At 39.0% G+C, this 19,363-nt stretch overlaps 1 protein-coding gene across 3 annotated transcripts in view; it reads left to right on the top strand.

Moving 5' to 3' along the window:
* Positions 1 to 19,363, top strand: part of mllt10 (MLLT10 histone lysine methyltransferase DOT1L cofactor) — a 59,920-nt gene that overhangs the window by 27,559 nt on the left and 12,998 nt on the right. For all 3 annotated transcript variants that reach the window (XM_084746785.1, XM_084746787.1, XM_084746786.1), the window contains 5 exons: positions 1,515 to 1,610; positions 2,210 to 2,546; positions 3,418 to 3,636; positions 5,132 to 5,623; positions 14,620 to 14,780. In XM_084746785.1, coding sequence (XP_084602911.1) covers positions 1,515 to 1,610; positions 2,210 to 2,546; positions 3,418 to 3,636; positions 5,132 to 5,623; positions 14,620 to 14,780 — 1,305 coding nt within the window. The remainder of the gene's footprint in view (positions 1 to 1,514; positions 1,611 to 2,209; positions 2,547 to 3,417; positions 3,637 to 5,131; positions 5,624 to 14,619; positions 14,781 to 19,363) is intronic.

The following is a 19,363-nucleotide window of genomic DNA, read 5'->3' as shown; positions in this document are numbered from 1 at the left end:
CAGAGTTGTCATGACACTGAACATTACAAGCATGTTGAGTCCCATGTCGTCTTTCATGATCGCTGCATATTTTCACCACCCCTCTGAGACTTCGGTTTGTGTGGATGTGTGCCCGCATTTGTGTGCGTGTCCACGTAAATGTGTGTGCGAGTGTATGTGCACCTGTCTGCAGAGAGGTGTCGGGGGGTGCTGGGCTGTGCGTGTGAGGTGTAAATGCGCTGGCACCCAGTCGCCACATCAGGGGTGCGAGAGGAGGGTGGTGGCGTGTGCAATAGCGAGGGTGTAAATTGAGCTGTGATCGTCCAAGAAGCAGGATATGATTGGATGAAACGACGAGACCTTGTGCGCTTCGGTGCGAGGCACTTAGACACACTCTGCCCTAAACTGCAGCGTGCTGAATTCCTGTTGCCTCCTGCCCCTTTTTTATCTCTCCTCCATCACTCTCTTTGTGTTTGTGGATCTCCAAGCTTTCATCTCAGACTGAGCCTTTGAAATGCAATGCCACACACATTCTCCCTCTTCTGTGCTTACATCCTAATAACTCCTTTAGTTTGTTTTATTTTTTGCCATCTCTCTGGCTTTAATCTCACAGAGAACATTTGCGGCCCAGTATGTCTGCACATTCAGTGTTTTCCAGATATTCCTAAATAGGGCTGGATGATATGGCTTAGAAATATTATGTCAATATTGTTTGGCTATTCCCATACGATATATCTCAATATACACATTCTCTTTAAAATAGCTAGTAGTAAATTCTCAAATAGTGCAAATGTTCAGTTATATAGAATATGATGTATTGTTGTAGATTGAACTACCCAACAGGTTATACAGTAGTTAAAATTAGCTCAGCTTTAAACATCTAATGCAGAAAAATACAAAAGATATGCATTAATGCAGCTATAATATTCATCAGAAATGAGAACTTTTAGTACATTTTGCTATAATACATAAATAGCTAATACTTACATACTGTAATACTTTAAAAATCCCACTGATCTACCCATTAGGTTAGAATTCAGAACTTTTGGATGATATAGACAAAATGGACCAAGTACCTCAACACTGATATTGTGACAGTATTGTAGGGATGACTATTGATGCTTTCAAAAAATATTAACACAATGAGATTTTTGATAAACAATCATCAGTAATGATTAAGTGGGTAAAGGCAAATAATAGAACAGCTAATAGTCTGTTAAGTTTAGAAAATTACATCACTTTAATGCAATGAAGCCTTTAAAACTGGAAAAAGTGAACACTTGATATATCACATGTTGCATTATAATGTTATACAAAATCTAAAGAAATATCTAGTCTCATGTCACAGTATTGATATTATATTGATATATTACCCAGCCCTATTCCTAAAATGCAGAAGGCTGGTATAAAACAATGGTTTTAGGAGGGCTGTTTTTCTCTCTGTGTCTGTCTTTGTTCTTCTCCCTCCTGTATCATATTTTAAGCAGCTTCACTCATCTGTTTCTCCTTTTTTTTCTCTTCGTCTCCACACTCAGAAACACAAGGAGCGGGACAGACACAAACCGAAACACAAGAAAACCATGGATATGTCGCCTTCCCTCGTCCTTCCAAACATCATGGTCCCAGACAAGGTGAGGGCACTCCTCCACTCTGCATTGCTTTTCGTTTTGGTGAACTGTGGTGAGCTAGTTAAATATTAGTGCAGGGGGGCGGCTTGTTGACTTATTTTCTCTTTATCTTACCTTGATTAACCTTCATTGCTCTTCCTCAGTGTCCCTCACACATCCTGATCTCCTGCTGACCTTTCTCCCATTTGTGGTCCTCCCTCTCTCAACCAGCATTGTTTTGATAATTTTCTTTCCCTGTTCCGGCGCTTCTCATGGTTCCTGTCCTCCCTTTCCGTTGAGCCATAATTTTTCATTGTTCTTCCTCCCTTTTCACCTTCCGCCCCCAGAAAAGGAAAAGTCCGCACACTATATGTTGCTCCCATGGACATTTATTTCTACACCAGCGTGTGACATTTTGGCCACAACCCATTTTTAAAAATTCTCTGAGGAAGGGCTCTGACAGGAACATCACACACTATTTACTATCAATTGTGATATTATTGGGAGATAGTGTATTGTCCCAGCTTGATTATCTGGTGCGCAGACTCCTTTTTCCTTTTTTGACATGCAATTCTTTCCTGCATGTTTGTTTGTAAACTTTTTGCATTATCTTCCTCCTCCAGACTTATAACAGCAGCAGCTCAGGGGGAGGCGTCACCTCTCTGCCAGCTCCCTCACAGAAGCGACTGGACGACAGCACTGCCCGTTTCACAAATGCCAACTTCCAAGAAGTGTCCTCCGCTCACTCTGGTGGCAGCTCCAAAGACAGCCTGGCTGCAGACGCGGGTAAGGCGGTGTCCGAGGTGAAGAACAAGAAGAACAGTGGCGGAAGTCATGTGGTGGGACAGAGGGGCGGCCGCAAGTCTCTCTCCTCCTCAGGGAAACCCCTCCCCTCCGCCGTGGTCACCATGGCAACCTCCTCCACATCTGCCTCTGCTTCCACTGGGCCTTTCCACCAAGGTGAATTGATGGCTGCAAATGTTCCTGTATGTTAATTTTTCCCCACAACTGGGAATTAACCCGGCAGTTAGAAAAATGGAAATGCAGTGACAAATCATCTGGTGTTTCCGCGCCACCCACCTACCAAAAAACTGCAAGTGCAGCACAATTACAGAAGTGTTATTAAAAAGTAATAAGAGTGTGGTTCATGTGCTAACATGTGTGTGTGTGCGCGCACGCGCTGTGTCATTTTCTGTATTTCGGCCAGAGACTAGACTTTTGTGTGTGTGGTCATGATAACGTTGCTGCGTCTCGACTGGCCTCTGGCTCCTGTAATCGGAGGCCCTGTCTGGGAAAAGGGAAAGACCAACACACACAAGGGAAAGACCAACACACACACACCTCACACACACACACACACACACAAAAAGAAAGAACATGAGGAGGTCAGGACCTGAGAGGAGGCAGTGCTCACACTGAGCTCCTGTATTTTGTACAATCAGAACCTTGAAGCCCCTGTCAGGTGTGTGTCTAGTAGAGAAATGGTGTGTGTGTGTGTTTGAGTACTCATCCATTTGTCTGCTCTCAAGGCAGTTGGTCTGTTACATGGGAGGACTGTGTGATGAGGGAGGGCTGACTGTACAGAAGATAGTGAGCAGGAGAACAGATAAAATGCTTATTTTGGTTATCTTGTTTCTGCTGCTCCCATGATGATGGAAAGGAGAGTCGTTTGGAAACTTTTCCAGCTGTAATGTCTGTTTCCTCTGTGTTGTTTCTCTCCTGCTCACACTCTTCACTTCCCCTTTTCACTTGTCATTCATGTCCATCTACTTCTGTTTTTCTCTTTTTTTTCTCTCTGTCTCCATTTTGATCCTGTCTTTCTTTCCTCCAGGCCTCCTCTTGACCAGTGCCAGCAAGATGCCCTCTGTTCCTTCCTCTTCCGACTTCCTAAGCTTCTCAGATTCATCGTTGCGTCCCGGGGGTGGGACCACCTTCTCCTCCCCGCCATCTTTCAGCAGCTGCCTTGTGAAGCCAAGCTCAGAGGGCGGAGCTTCAGAGGGAACGACGACACTCTTTGGTTCTCTGATGTCCGCCACTACAGCTTCTGCAGGTACCAGATGTCTGTTTTCAGCAACGGTCACTTATAGCTTTTATTTGGTTTGACTTTTTTATGGTCACATTTTTGGTCTCATTATTACATTGTTGCCTCAGTGGTTTCCACAACCTTTGTACGTATGCACCTTACTCCTGTCTGACCCTGATGAAGATCTGTGTTGGTTGATACGCGTTGGTCATTTCTTAATTCTTTGTTTGTCATGTAAAATAAAGGCATCCTAATTTTATACAAACTTTACAGTGTGTGTTTGTATTGAGAGCTCACACCAAGTTCAAATTAGGATACCTTGCAATTAACGATTTATCCCATGCTAGCTTTTAGCGACCAAGCATATCTAAATCAACTGGATTCCATTGTAGTGAAGGGCTGTAAATCTTCTGTTCACCAATGAAGCTATGGCTGCTGCTTGACTGACGTCTATGGTGTTATTTAGGAACATAAACAAGTGCTTAAAAATGATACTGTGACCTGAGTATATGACTACAGAATTATTTTTGTAACAATAATGAGTGATACTCTGACATGACAAGGTCCTCCAGTTGTATTTTTTATTTACACTAAACCCTCGGCATTGTGGACATGACATTGAGTTAGCTACAGCAGCTGCTTTGCCAAAGCAGTCAAAGACGGTGCACTGCTTCAGATTTATAAAGTGCTGTATTTATGAGTGTTTCATGGGGTTTCTGACATTCGCCCATTTACATTCAACTACAATTTTTTTTAACATATATTGCATTTAGTTTCAATTTTGTCAGATTTAGTAACGTTGGGAGCACAGAATGTAACAACAACGTCAAATGTTATTGGCTGACGCTAACAGCTTCATCATCATTAGGGAACCGTTTGGAGTTTGAAAATGACAGCTATGTAAGAGCGAATTAATGTTAAATAATTACCAATAACAGCACTGTTTGGCCAGGAGCTTATCAATTTTTCCTGACCAATCAGGAACCAGCACAAATTTAGTACTGGCTCTCTATACCAATCCCTGCTTATTAGGCAACATTATAGGCTGTAGGTCCCATTGTTTTTCGAGGTTGACCCCAATAAAGGACCAAAAATTAGGATATTTCCACCTCTTTTGTCTCTTACAAGTAATTCAACGTTTTGGAAGCAAGCTCATGTTCTCTTGTTAGGCATTTTTGAGCAAATGGAAGATATTGTTTGGTTTTGGACTGTTGATCTGACAAAACAAGCTAGGTAGAAATTTCACCTTCTTTCTGGGACATTGTAATGGGTGTTTTTCAAAGTCTCTGCCATTTTATAGACCAAATGACTGATAGATTAATTGAGTAAGTAAGCAGGGGATTAATTAATAATGAAAGTAATCATTAGTCTAAGCACTAATTTACAAGAGAACTGATGGCGCAGGACTTGCTTTCCTCTCAGAGTAGATTCTTTGATGGATCTCAGGCAGCAAAACACAACAAAACACAGAGACCACAGACTTTATGCTTAAATATTCAGCTCTGCTTTCTTATCATTTCAGTGGGCGGTAAGCTGTATGAGAATTCCCACAGTCACACAGCCAGCGAGACGACAAGCCTCGGTGGGTCTGCCGGCTACAAACGGCCCCAGCCCTCCAGCTCGGGGCCAGGGATCGGAGGAGCGGCAGCGGGAGGAGGGGAAGACGGGGTGAAGAAGAAAAAGAAGGGCAACTGGCGAAACAGATTTGGACCTTGCTTCACCACAGACGTGAAGCCCTCAGAGTCGGCTCCCTCCCTGACCCTCCCCACATCCTCATCCACAGCCAACACCGCCTCCTCCACCGCCTCCCCGTCCGCCTCTTCATCCTCGACGCTCTCAGGCCGGCCAGGCTTAGTCTCCAGCAGTGGATTAGGAGTGGGAGTGGGAGTGGGGGGAGGAGGAGGAGAGAGGGGGCTTGGGGTCATGGGTGTCAGCGGTGGGATTCAGAAGTCCCCGTCACTCCTCAGGAATGGGAGTCTGCAAAACAACAGCGGCTCCGCGACCACTGGGCCAGGTGAGGAAGACACTGAAGTAACCAAACACAACAATGATGAGAGCAGGGTGGCCACAGGTCCTTTAAAAGTCTAAAATATCTTAAATTCACATTTTATAATAAAAGGCCTTACATAAAGCAGAAACACAAACATAAAGCATAAACATACACAACAAAAATAGAGAATATTTATAAAAGAACAATTTAAAGGGAAAAAACAGCAAACAAATGGTAGAAATTCAATAGATCTGAAAAACTTTAAGATGCCAAAGTAAAAGAATGTAACATCTTCAAATGACATTGGGAAAAACAGTGGCAGACAGAAAGGTTTAAATCCTTGATTTTAAGGAGGTATGGGTTAGGGCAGACGTGAGATGTTGTGGAAATTATTCCAGATCTTGGATGCATAGAAACTAGAAGCTGCCTCTGCACGTTTGGTTCTGACCCTGGGTACGGTGAGCAGATCTGACCGTGATGATTTTAGTGCTCTAGTGGGCTCATAACAGAGCAGCAAATCAGACATTTATTTGGCCCTAAACCATTCAGTGCTTTATAGATCAATGATTTTGAAATTGATTCTCTGATTCATAGGAAGTATTTTAAAAAATATTAAGTTGTCTTAAATGCTTGTTAACTAGTGAGCTAATCTACATCAATCATTAGCTAACTAGTTAACTAGTGTTTTGCTAAGATTAGCTGACTTAAGATGTAGCTCTATATGTCACTTTACAGAAAAGGAAAGTTAATAGAGGTAACAAGATTGATGATTGATCCACAACCCAAAGATATCTGTTTAATCATAGAGGAGTAAAGAAACCAGAAAATAATTTTATTTGACAGACAGAGAATTTGAACAATTTTATTAAAAAACGTACATTTTCACATTGATTTTATTGCAAAATTTGCCTTAAATTTAGTTAGATGAATTGGATTTTTAAAAAGTCTTGCATTTAACTTGCTGATATGTGTAGACTCCCTGTGAGAGTAGTTGAACACTCAGATCTCACAATGAGAAATACTCTCTTAGATACTTTATTTATATTGGCAGCTAAAATAAGGAAACGGGCTGGTTTAATTCAAGAATCATCGGCTGATTACCTCCTGTTAGACAAAGAATTTGTGTCCCATGCTGCTCACTGTCGTGTCATCAAAATGATTAAAAGGGAAGTGGCTCGTGTGGAATTGTTGTAGCAGTTTTTGATCTTCACGTCCAGCTCTGGGCTTGTGGAGCTTTTTTGCCGCTTGACACTAAATTCCTCTGAATGAGACAAAATATTTGTGCCTCTGTGCAGCAAAGTATTAACATTACTGATAAACTGGCAAGGACTTGATACACCTTTGTGGCTGGCTCCTTGTGTGCATGTGTGTGTGTATGTCAGTCAGATTGTGGGTCTATGTGTTATTTGCTCTCACACGTGGAAGTGGTCTGTATGTTTTTTTTTTTCTCATCATGTTCAGTTGCCTGGCAACTGTCTTTATGCTTTGGAGTTCCCCTCTGCTGATGGAAATGGCTCCGTACAGCCCACACATCCCACATCTCCCTTTTCTTCCAGAATTACCACCCCTTTGTTTCTCTCTGCTGCCTCTCTGCTGCTCTCTCTTACCTGCATTCTGCTCGTGCTGCATCTCACCTGTTGATGCTTTATGCAGTCGATGGTGTGCGTGTGTTTGCAAAATCTCCTGTCCAAATACAAATCAGGAAATAGATGCCCTAATCAAACCAGTGTCCATCACCGCTCATTAGGATCAGCTGATCCATTGCTCATCACCAGTTTATACATGCTCAGGCTCCTGCATGAGAGACCTGCATGTCTCTTTGTCTGTTACTGATGTTGATTCTATTTATTCTAAAATATTAATAAGATTTTCCAATTTTACTCATCTTTTCAGGGTGATTCATTATATTTTGTTAAAATAACTTTGTCCTTAACCTTCATATCTATATCAAATATAAGACAATATGTTGTTTGAGTGTGATGTATAAATATGACCTGTTAACCCGGTGAACCGTACCTCCTGCTGTGCTGTGATACAAAGTAGATATAAATAGTTCTGCAACAATTATATTCACTATTGATTAATCTGTCTATATTTTTCTCGATTAATTGATCTGTTGTTTTTCCAGAAAATGTCAATGTCTTCAAATCGAAAACCAGAAAAGAAAATCAAAAATACTATACTAAAGTAGTACAATACAATAGTATATATATAAAAAAAAAACAAAAAAAAAACAAAATAATTAATTAGCAAAAAAGTGTGCAATTAATTGAATAGTTGACAATCAGTGTAACAGTTCACTGATTCTGATGCCTGGTGTTGTGTGTCTCTATGTAGGGTACATATTTTGAAAAATACGTAGTTATTAAGGCTGCAACTAAAAATTATTGTCATTATTGATTAATCTGCTGATTATTTACATGATTAATCAATAAGTGATTTAGTATATAAAGTGTGAAAAAATTCTCATTACAATTTCGCTGAACCCAAAGTGATGCCTTCAAATTGCGTCTTCTGTCCAACCAACAGCCAAGAACTGTTAATGTACTATCATAAGTGACAAAGAAAGGCAGCAAATCCTCACATTTAAGAAGCTGGAACTAGCAAATATTTGACTTTATTGCTTGAAAAATTACTGAAATTATTACTCGATAATCAAATTAGGTGGCAACTGATTTTTATTTGATTGACGAATTGATTAATTGTTGTAGTTCTAGTAGTTATGAACATAGACTTTATATAGTCATTGTACAAGCCATCTCGTAAATGCATCATTTAAATTCTGGGGGTTTATTGTGAATTGACAGAAAAGTCCCTCTGCATATATACAGTTTTAATCAATTTTATGTTACTAAAGATAAACGTGTTACAGGTTCAAAGCTGCATGAACTGCAGCAGTTATATCAAACTGATATCTTTGCACACCCTTAAATATACTGCCACATGTTGGTAACAGCCTAAGCATAAGTTTTGTCTATCCATAAGTATTGATATTCAGTCTTTCTTTCAAACATGCATTTAGTGGATGTCGTATTTTTTCATAGCTTTGAGCATGAGTTGGTGAGTCAGACCTTAGGACTGGTGCTGTTTGCATTCTGAATATAATTTTTTGCAGCAGTGGTGGTTGAGGATAATTTTGTTTGTGATTCCACGTCGATCCGAGTTTTTGGTGCTTGTGCTTTTCCCCGCAGCGGTGGTGGCATTTCTGACCACAGCTGGTGAAAGGAGATAGGGGAGACAAAACAGTGGTGGTTATGTATGGCTGTGCATTATATGTACGTGTGTATGTCTGAGAATCGTGTGTTCTTCTTCATACTGTAAATATTTAGCTGAGGGTTAATGCAGGGCAGTAATGGGGAGGATCTTGGCGTTTATCTCCCCCTCCCGTCCCTCCATCCCGTCTGCTGACTCCACCGTGTTGATGGATAGATAGTTAGCCTGATAGATATGTGTTGGAGGGCGGGGAGGGAGAGACAGGGGGTTAGATTTTGGCTAGGTTAATGTTTGACGGCAGGGGGGTCACTGATGGGACGGACGAGCTGGTAGAGCGCAGTGGGGGAGGAAACATGTTTGGTGGACATGAATTTATTCAGGCCAGTAGGAGTGTGTGTGTTTAAAAGAACGGGAAAGGAGACAAGAAAACATGAGATGCTTATTGCTGTTGATTCGTGTATTGATTTGCTTATTTATGTGATGTTTTTTAAGATATCTGCAGCTTAAGTTCTTGTAGTTTTTTCGCCATCCCAGTGAAAAAATAATTATCAGCAGCTTGATCTCACTGCAAAACACATGAGGGGAAGTTGTGAAAACCAGAGAAAATGTTAACTGAACAGGATTTCATTTAAATACCAAATTAATCTTGTTGTAAGAAATGAAACGTGCATTTGAAATTAATCCTTCGCATCCTTGTTAGTTAAGTGTGTCAATGAATTGTTTTTTTGTGTCTGTAAAAAGAAAAAGAAAGAAAAGAAGTTATACATAAATTGGGGTTGTAAATTGTCAGCACTTTCCTTAATCAATCATTGGTAAATTAACAATCAGTTAATCTATTAATTTCAAAATATGTTACCATGTTTTTTTCCCCTCCACAGCAACATAACATATTCTCTGACAGCACGAAATGTAACATGAAGATGTAAAGGTCTGTCAAGACAAACTTGAGTATCAAATAACGCGTTATATTTCAGTTCTTAGATCTATTGATTCTATTCTTAGATCTGTTGAGTTTTACTTGATCGATCAAATTCTTAACATAGACTGAAAATTATCACCCATAGGAGATTAATAAATACAAATATTTTTGGGCACTGTGAGATTTTACATTACAATTTCAAAATGTTCTTTTTTAAAAGAAAAAACTAATGACATTTTTTAGTTTACAATTTGAATATTTTTGCAATTTAATTTTAATCACTATATTTAACAAGTGTGAGCACTGGTGGATAGCGCTTAAAAATATTTTTGGAGAGCAGGGAATTCATCCAAAACAAAGACTGTTAAACACTTGAAGCTGAAGAAAAACAACTCTCTCTTACTCTCTCTCTCTCTCACACACACACACACTACACACATATATTATGCAGGAAACCTCTAACAAACAAGACAAATACATCTGAAAATTGGAGACTTTCAAAGTAACAGCTCTTTCATGTACATTAGAAAATATGTGTGTGTTCCTCATCAGTAAACTGTGCTGAATAAGTATGAGGTAAAAAAAGAATATTTTCAGTTGAATTTACACTAGTTCAAACACCGTTCAATCTGAAGACTGAATGTTTTTCCATATACTACCTAACTGCGCATAATTACAAAACTCTTTGTCTGCCCAAACTGTTGTTGGTTCTGCAACTGATCTTGAGATATCAGTCTATGGCAAATCCACATACATTTTCTGATACATCCATACAGACATGGACACGCACAGACAGACATGGTCAAGCACACAAACACACACACACACACACACACTGTTGCATTGACTGCCCTCGATGTGCCTGTGCCTCCCTCTGCACATCGCCGTCATGTTTGAATACATTTCTGTTTGTCTTTGCTGGTAGAAAATCTCACAATAACAAATGTCTGTTTCTGTTGCCATGATGGTGTTCAGTGTTTGTCTCCACATTCCATTTTTAAACCATGATTAAATGACTGTCGGCAGTGAGAAAAAAAAAAAACAAGCTACAGGGCCCCAGTATTCAGCGTCACCCTGCTGAATACTGGGGAATGTCCTCCTGTAACAGAATTTGGATCGAATTCTCAGTCAAACCACAGATTCAGCTGTTAAATAACGGAGTATGATGCCATCTATTCGTTTTTTTAGATTGGACTTAACCCTCCCTAAATAGACAACATAGATTTCCTATGGAGATAATACCAGCTTGAACTAATCAAGGTGGATATTTTCAAAGCTTACAGACGTACTGAGCAGGAAGGGAAAAGGAACAGGAAGGTCGGCCGATGGAGGCAGTTGTGCTTCAGGGGCTTAACGTTATTGATCACACAGATAGGGTCTAAGTTTTACAAGCTCAGGCTTGTGTGTAAGAGCTGTGTGTGTGTGTGTGTGTGTGTGTGTGTGTGTGTGTGTGTGTGTGTGTGTGTGTGTGTGGAGAAATGCTCTTTTGTTATCCTAGAGGAGGTTTTAATTCCTGTCAAAAGCAGAAATTAAATGAGACTCAGTTTGTTTAAAAAAAACAATGTTTGTAATATTTGAAAATGTTCTCACCAAAGTGGGCAGCACACTTCCTAGATAGCGGATATGAAAAACAGCCTTGTTGTTAACACAATTATATACATTTTTTTAGTTTATTTAACTTGTTTAAATTATGTGTATAATGTATTCATTCGATTGTTGCAGAATTTTTTTGATTGAGCACATAGCCCTGTTTTTCAATTAAAACCTGAGATTAAACAAATTAGGAACAAGGAGATTTTCACCTATCAATGAGAGTATTCTAAATAAACATTATAACGCATTCAAACCAGGGCTGCATGATGTGGTAAAACAAATCAGATTGCAGTTATTTTGACAGATTTTGTGATTGCAATATGATTCACAATTAGTGAGAATCATTTTTGAATGACAGTTTGATCATGATGGTGTGACATTTGTTGGGGTTTGTACCAACAAGCAAGTTTTCTTACATCTGGAGAACAAGATTTATAGGCCAGGACTTCTTTGCCACTATACAGTAATTCATTGTAATGCTGTTTTGTCACACATTTTTCCGCTGATTTGGATGTTGCATTTGGCCCGATAGCCTTTTCAATAGTATCTCTATTAATTGTGCAACTCTAAGGTAACCTTTAAATTTAAAAAGTATAACACAATTTTTTATAAATTTCTTTAATGTTTTAAGTACAAGTTTCATTTTCAGCACGCTTTGAAAAAAAATAAAGATAAAGAGCTGTTTAGTTTGGTTGTGTAATTCAGGATAAAAATGAAAGTAATCCATTACATATATTTTGGTTTCCACATAAGCTTTAAAAATATAACCTACACTCTCTTTGCTGCCTCTCTTTGCTGTTCTTATATCATAAAGTCAGTATGAGTTCAAATGAAGCTCTATTTTTCTCCTGTTGCTGTCTCTATTTTTGCACTATCTCTTTGTGTGTGGCTCTTTTCATCAGCGGCTTGAGCTAAACTCTGATAAACTGTTGGTTTGGCCTCTAATCCAGCTGCTAAAAAATCTTGCAGGAGCTCGTGCCCCCTGAGTCACGGCAGCCCTGCTTTGGGTATCAATTTTTCTGGTGCATATTACAAAGCGTTATAAATAGTATGTAGGCCCATGTAGTGTTCGTATCTCCCTCTGCCTCCACCCCTCCCCTCCTGGCACAAAGATCTCTTGTTCCCCCAGTGAATGTGTGCTGCCCTGAGCCATTCAGGCTTTTGTGGGGCTGAGGGGCCCTCCACCACCCCCCCTCCTCTGCCGGGGTCAAAGGGGGGCAGGGGCAGGGCTTATCCCTGGTTAGTGGGCGAACGCAGGGGTGTGTGAGGGGAGGGAGGGGGAGAGAGCAGAGAGATAAGAGAGTGGAGCATGCATATGGGTGTGTGAAACTGGAGCAATATGTTTGCGGAGGTGATTTATAACTAGTATGCATTTTGTAATATAATGTTCATGATTTTTAATATGCTGAATAAAATAGTTTTGTCTGAATTAAAACAAAAAGTACATACATAAGGAGAAAACATGCTGACAGATTTTTTTCTCCTCTTCTTGCTTCTTCTTGTAAAAGCTTAATCTGAATGATTTGTGTCACCAGATTTTTGCCACTTTGGGTCACCAGCTGTGTGTGTGTGTGTGTGTGTGTGTGTGTGTGTGTGTGTGCGTGTGTGTGTGTGCGCGCGTGTGTGCGCGTACATGTATGTGCACTTCTGTATGTTTGAATTTGCGTTTATTACAATTGATGGTGTTTTAACGGTCATAAAGAAGCCAAATTATCTGACCGTACTCTCAGGCAGACCGGCGTACTTAATCATGCATTACATTTGTTGATTTTATTAATCATGCATTAAATTGGTTTAAGTCAACAGATCAACGCCTTGTTTAAAAGTTAATTTAAGATGTTCCATTATTTCTGTAAATGATTCATGCTCTAATACAGCAATTTGTCTACTTCTGTTTCTCAAGTTATTAGCATTTTTGTCATTTCATTGTGAAAAGACCTAACAAAAAAAAACAAAAAACACACAGATTATGTTACATTTTTACAGCTGTGGTTTAAATGGTGAGTTGTCCTTTAGGGCTGCAACTAATGATTATTCTCATTATTGAGTAATGCACTGAATCTTCTCATGATTAATTGATTAATCTTTTAGCCTATAAAGTGTTGCAGAGATGCCCAAAGTGACGTTGGCAAATTGCTTTGTTTTTTGTCCAATCCTCACAGTGAAGAAGCTGGAAGCAGCAAATATGCGACTTGTTTGACTAATTTTTGCTTGAAAAAATGACTGAAAAGTTTAATCAGTTATGAAAATAGTTGCCATTTTCTTCAAGACCCTTGGCAAGAATCCCAAAGAAAATAAGACAAAAATTTGCTGCTACAATGTCAGTGAGTCCAACATTTTGACTTGTCATTGTAGGAAAAGCTCAGGTGTTACTAACAACATTAACGATGACTCTGTTCATTCAAAGTGTCCCAGTAAGCTATGAGACTGTGACAGTGAGCCAGCAGCTAAATGGAATTCAGCCATCATTCATTGTATCATTTGCACTTGTGTGTTTAATACTGTAATTATTATTGTCACTATTTCATCAAATGCCAAACAATGAATTAAAATTTTTTTGTGTCCTCTGGACCTAAACTTAGAGAAATACATAATGAAATTCCAAAACATCTACATTTATAAACTGATACAGAAATCAACAAACCATGAATTTAAAATATTTATATCATTATAAAAGAACATCACAGCAACATCAAGGTTTGAAAAGTACTTGGATTCTGGATTAAATGTTGAAACTGTAATTGCATTATTTTCATAATTCACTATATGACTGATTAGTTTCTTGTTAGATAAAGAAATAAATAAATTGGAGAGAGTGTGACTCATTTTGAAACATGAAAGTGTTTTCCTTTTAATTTGTCATCCTTAGGCAGAATGCTATCACAATACAGAATTTTAGTTGTTTATAGCACTATAATGTCTGTTTTAATGTGATTGAGAAGTAAAATTAGCATTTTGAATATAAATATATCTAAATAACAATTTCTTTCTGCTTCCTTTTTAACTGGCTAACACACAACTCACTGTAACTTGGCCTGGGAGAATGTAAATATGTAAATACAGGCTTATTTTATCTGATTTTAAGGAGAATCCAGAGGCAGGCGTTAAGAATAACTATATAGAAAAGGCCAATATTCTCACAAATGGTCTTCTTTGTTTATGTAGGTCATAAAGAGGCATGAGTGTTAAATTGAGAATGTTTCATCGTCAGTTAAAAACTCCCTGTAGTAGCTTTAAATATATTAATATATGAAAATAACATTGTTAATGTCTGTTACTCCTCATTTTTCCACAGGTGTTTTCTCCGGTGCAGATGGGTCATCTGCGGGGACAGGAGCCGTCGCTGTGGGTGGAGCCAGCTCTGAGTTGTCTCAGCAACCACAGCCCACACCTTCCCTAGCCCCTCCCTCCCCATTCACTGCCACCGCGCCGCTAACCAGCACAGCCTCCACACACGTGAGTCCATACACACAACCTGCGCTGGAAACTCTCAATGCCCCTCATTGCTTTTATATACATCAAAATACATGCTCATTAAACATACCCCATCTCTTTCTTTCTTTCTTTCTTTCTTTCACCAACACACACATACACACACACACACACACACACTTATTCAGCACCCTCTACATCTGTCAATTCATCCACATCTTTCACATCTGTGAGCTGAAGTGCAGATAAACTGTGAGAACACAAACAAACCAAAGCACGCTAATTAAACGTCTTCCGCACCAAATCTCTCGGCACTATTATTAATCCACTGCATGTTAATTATGTGTGAAATGTGTGTGTCCTGACCTTGTGTGGATTGTGTTTTCTCAGCGAGTTATTCCATAGCTGATTTCATACGGTGCACCTGTAGAGGGTCTCTCTGGTTTATTCAGAGCACAAAAATAAAAAAAATTGTCACTGAAGATTTCATTGAAAAATATGTAATTCTCCAGCCTAATTCAGTAACTATTGACCTTAGTGAACATGGTTTGAATTCTTTGAATTCATTATATTATTAAGTGTTGTGTCTTTATTACTTTAAATGTACAGGAATGTCATTGAAAAATGTTGGAAAACCATCATTTTCCTGTGGATAAAAGTAAAAATTGTAAAAATGTGTTGTTGCAGAGCACGCACACAATTATGATTTCCATCATGTCCCCCAACATGGAGAAAAAGACGAGAAATAAATTTGTCTGGGCAAAGCTGAGAAAGCGGTCATTCACTAAGCATAAGTCAGAATCCACAATCCAAGCTGCATATTTCAGGAAAATCCCTCCTGTTTTAGATTCATTTAAAATGTTTGGGGATTATTTTATGTTTCAAAGTAAAAAGTAAATTCCGGCACACAATTGTCACCTCTGCATTGATTTATTTTTTAAAAAGTGCAGAGGGCTTCAGTCACAAGAACCGTCATTAAATGCTCAAATACAACACATAATTCCAGGGCAGGCCATAGCTGTGTTGGAGATGCGTCTATACTCATATGCAAGAGCTCGACCCTTCAAAATATATAGCATCCACAAAACTCTTTATACTATTAAATAGGAAGAAAACAAAATAAATAAATAAAAATAAAAAAAATATATATATATCAAGAAATAGATAAAAATATATTCCAAAAAAATAAAATAAAATAAATAAATTATTTATTCCCTGCACCGCAAAAGAGACCAAACAAGTGGTGTGCATGTTGCCGTTATCCCGTTACACTTTGGCTGCAGCAGCAGTTTAGCAAGTTTATCCAGATCAAAATGAATTATGGTGATTTACAGATGTAAGACAGCAATTTTTATGCTTTTCCTCAAAGTGTAATAGTTTTTGGTGTGTCCCATTAGCTTAAATACGCTTATATTCAAAAGTGAAGGCATTGACTCTGATTCGATCAGCTCAGCCCCCCTCCAGTAATCACTCCCAAAAAGAAAAAAAAAAACCCTCATCTTCAATCACTGACCCCAGTGTCCGTCCTTTCAAAAACCTCCCCCAAAGACCACGCTCTGTCTCTGTCCACCCAGCTCCATTTTTCTCCTCATGTCCACTTACCACCTCTCTTTCTCTTTTTCTCACACACACTTTCCCTCACCCTCGACCTTCCTCCTCTCCGTCCCCGTCCATTTCTCTTTTTCTCCCTCCGTTGTCCTGTGATGTAATGACATCTGACAAGCACCACAGTAGGGATGGAGGGATAGATGGAGGGGAGGGAGGGATCGGGCCTGTGTGTGTATGTGTGTGTATGTGTCTGTCTGTATGTCTGTCTGTCTGTGTGTGGGGGGGGGTTGCACTCATGGCTTGAATTCGCTGGCCTGGTCTTCATCTTGCTCCGCTCCTCTCTGTTCAGCACATATTATAGCGGACGGGAGGCCCAGGGAAGCACAGGATATCACGCCTGTTTGCAGCATGTATGGATGACTTTGGGCTGTAGTTTCGTGTGTGTGTGTGTGTGTGTGTGTGTGTGTGTGTAAGGGGGGGGGGGCAGACAGAGTGAGGAAGACTTTAATAGAGAAAGAATTGTTTTTTTTCTTCAATCGCTGCAGATTGTTGAAAAAAGTGTGTGTTGGGTTGTAAAGTGTGATGCACGGCTCTGGACATCTGGGACACACACACACACACACACACACACACACACACACACACACACAATCTGAATCAAGGCTACAGAAATTACGCAACTATAGAAGGACGCCAACAACAGGCTTCCCTCAGTGTGTGTGTGATTGTGTGTGTGTGTGTGTTTGAGAGTGAGTGACAGAGACCATTTGCTATTTTCAGTCTGCTAGCAGACTCCTGGCCTACTGTTATTGGCTATCAGCCCAGGACATAGAAAAGGGAGTGCGAGAGAGACTTTGAATGAAAAATGAATGAAAATGAAAAATGAATGTTGATGGGAAAGGGGGCAGGATTATGGCACTGAGGGTAGGAGGAGGAGGAGAAAAGAAGAGGAGAGGAGGAAGGGGAGGGAAGGGGGGTCTAGAAAGAAATCTGAAGTCATTTCAGTGAGGAGGGAAAAATGGACAGAGGGGACAGGTTCTTGCTTTGAGTTTAATGTTTAACAGTGGTTGGAATTTCCAGGATGTTCTCCAGATTCTATTGTTTTAGACAAACCACTTCCATGAATTTGTAATAGGAGATTATGGCTTTCTAGTGTTTTTTTTCCCCAGAGTGCACCATAAATTTCATCAAATGGAGAAGAATGATTTTACAAAGCAATAGATAGGACAAGAAAGTCAGACAGGGCGATACAGCTAAAAAAAATTATCACGAAACAGCATTTACAGAGACGCTATGGATAGTCGATTAATTGATTGGCCAACTATTTTGATAATCTCTTAATTGTTTTAATTGTTTTAATTTTTTTTTTTTTTTTTCAAAGAGAAAATGTCCAAATTCTCTCATTTCAGCTTTTCAAATGTGAATATTTTCTGGTTTATTTACTCCTCTTTGACTGTAAAGTGGATATATTTGGGTTGTGGACAAAACAAGATATTTGAGGACGTCATATTGTACTTTGAGAAACAGTAATCAACATTTCAGTCTACATTGGGGTTGCATATGTTGTGCATTTTCCTTAACTGATGAGCATGTTACCAGTCGATAATCATTTAATCATTAATAATTGATAAAATACAAAACTTGCATCTTTTTATCAGCTTAAGTTTTATTTCAACAATTCTCAAGGCACATTAAGTATGTGAAACATTAATTCATGACGTACAAACAATCGAAAGCAAAAGAATAAAGACATCCAAATTGTGTAGGACACCAAACTGTTTAACCTCTTAAACTTAAATATCTCATTAATTAATTAAAGGATTGTTTCAACACCAAGTCAGTAAGTTAAAAAAAATCTCCTCATGCTTTCCAACTTGACCATAAATGGCAGCACTTATGAAACTTTGAAACAAATTATGAAAGAGCTACTTGTATTGATTTAAATAAGTTTTCTGCACTGACACATACTTCGGTTGTGGCTCTTTCTTGTAGTCTTCAACCACCAAGACAGTCAGCCATTTTGTTCTGTTAGATAGACCTGATTCCCTTCCTGATGCTCCACCCTCGTTCTCCTCCCTCTAACCCCACCCCACCCTTCACTCCACGGTCCTTATTTGGGAAATGCCTTAATTGGATTAAACTCTATGCATCAGAAACACTTTGTCAGCATGTCAGCGTACTGTCGGGGTGTTGAGTCTCTCTGAGCCCCGTGTGTGTGTCTGTGTGTGTGACAGAATAATGAGCTGTGTTCCATAATATATCATGTTTTTTTGTACATGAAAAGACGATAAAGTGTTGTCATATCCTCATTCAAATATTTTTTTTTTCTATATTTAAATAAGGTTCACCAGCATGAGATAACATGAAGATGCCTTGTGACAGTCGACAGTAGAGACCAGGGAATTTAATTCTCAAAATCAGATGGATAAGATTGATTCTTCGCTCTTGGCTCAGGATCATTAAATGTGTGATAAGGTGTCAGCCATAGGTTAAAAAAAAAAAAGGAATACATGAACACTATGAATACTTAAAGCTGAGAATCCACAGCAACGCAACACCTGTGATAATGCAACATGTGATTTAAATATCAGTTCACTAACAAAAAATTGGATGACACTGATTTGCTACTATTAAATAACTACGATGTTTTGTTTTGTTTTTTTAAAGAAATAATAGTGGTAAATTCGGGTGTAGTATATCTGTGTGCAAAATATCAAAATCTCATGGTATACTGGACAGTAAATATCAATTACACTGACCCTTAAAGGAATGAAAACAGAAGCTTGAACAAACACTTTGTTATAATTTCACAAAATATTATTTCCTGACAGACATGAAACTTATAAACTTGAAACATTCTTTCAGAATAATACTAACATGGTGGAATTCACTACTGTAGATAAGCAAATGTACATGGTAAAATAACCAGCAGTTTTCACACAGCATAACATGAAACTGACATACTGCTGCAACTCTAGTGGTAAAATAATAGACACAAATCAATCAACAGCAATTCAGACAATGAGTTAATCTTTCAAGTCCTTTATGAAGCCGAAATA

The sequence above is a fragment of the Lutjanus erythropterus genome, chromosome 21 (assembly GCF_056507025.1).
Source record: "Lutjanus erythropterus isolate fLutEry1 chromosome 21, fLutEry1.hap2, whole genome shotgun sequence".
Taxonomy (NCBI): Eukaryota; Metazoa; Chordata; class Actinopteri; order Lutjaniformes; family Lutjanidae; genus Lutjanus; species Lutjanus erythropterus.
Note: the sequence above shows the minus strand (reverse complement) of the source record. Positions and strands in the feature narration are given on the sequence as shown.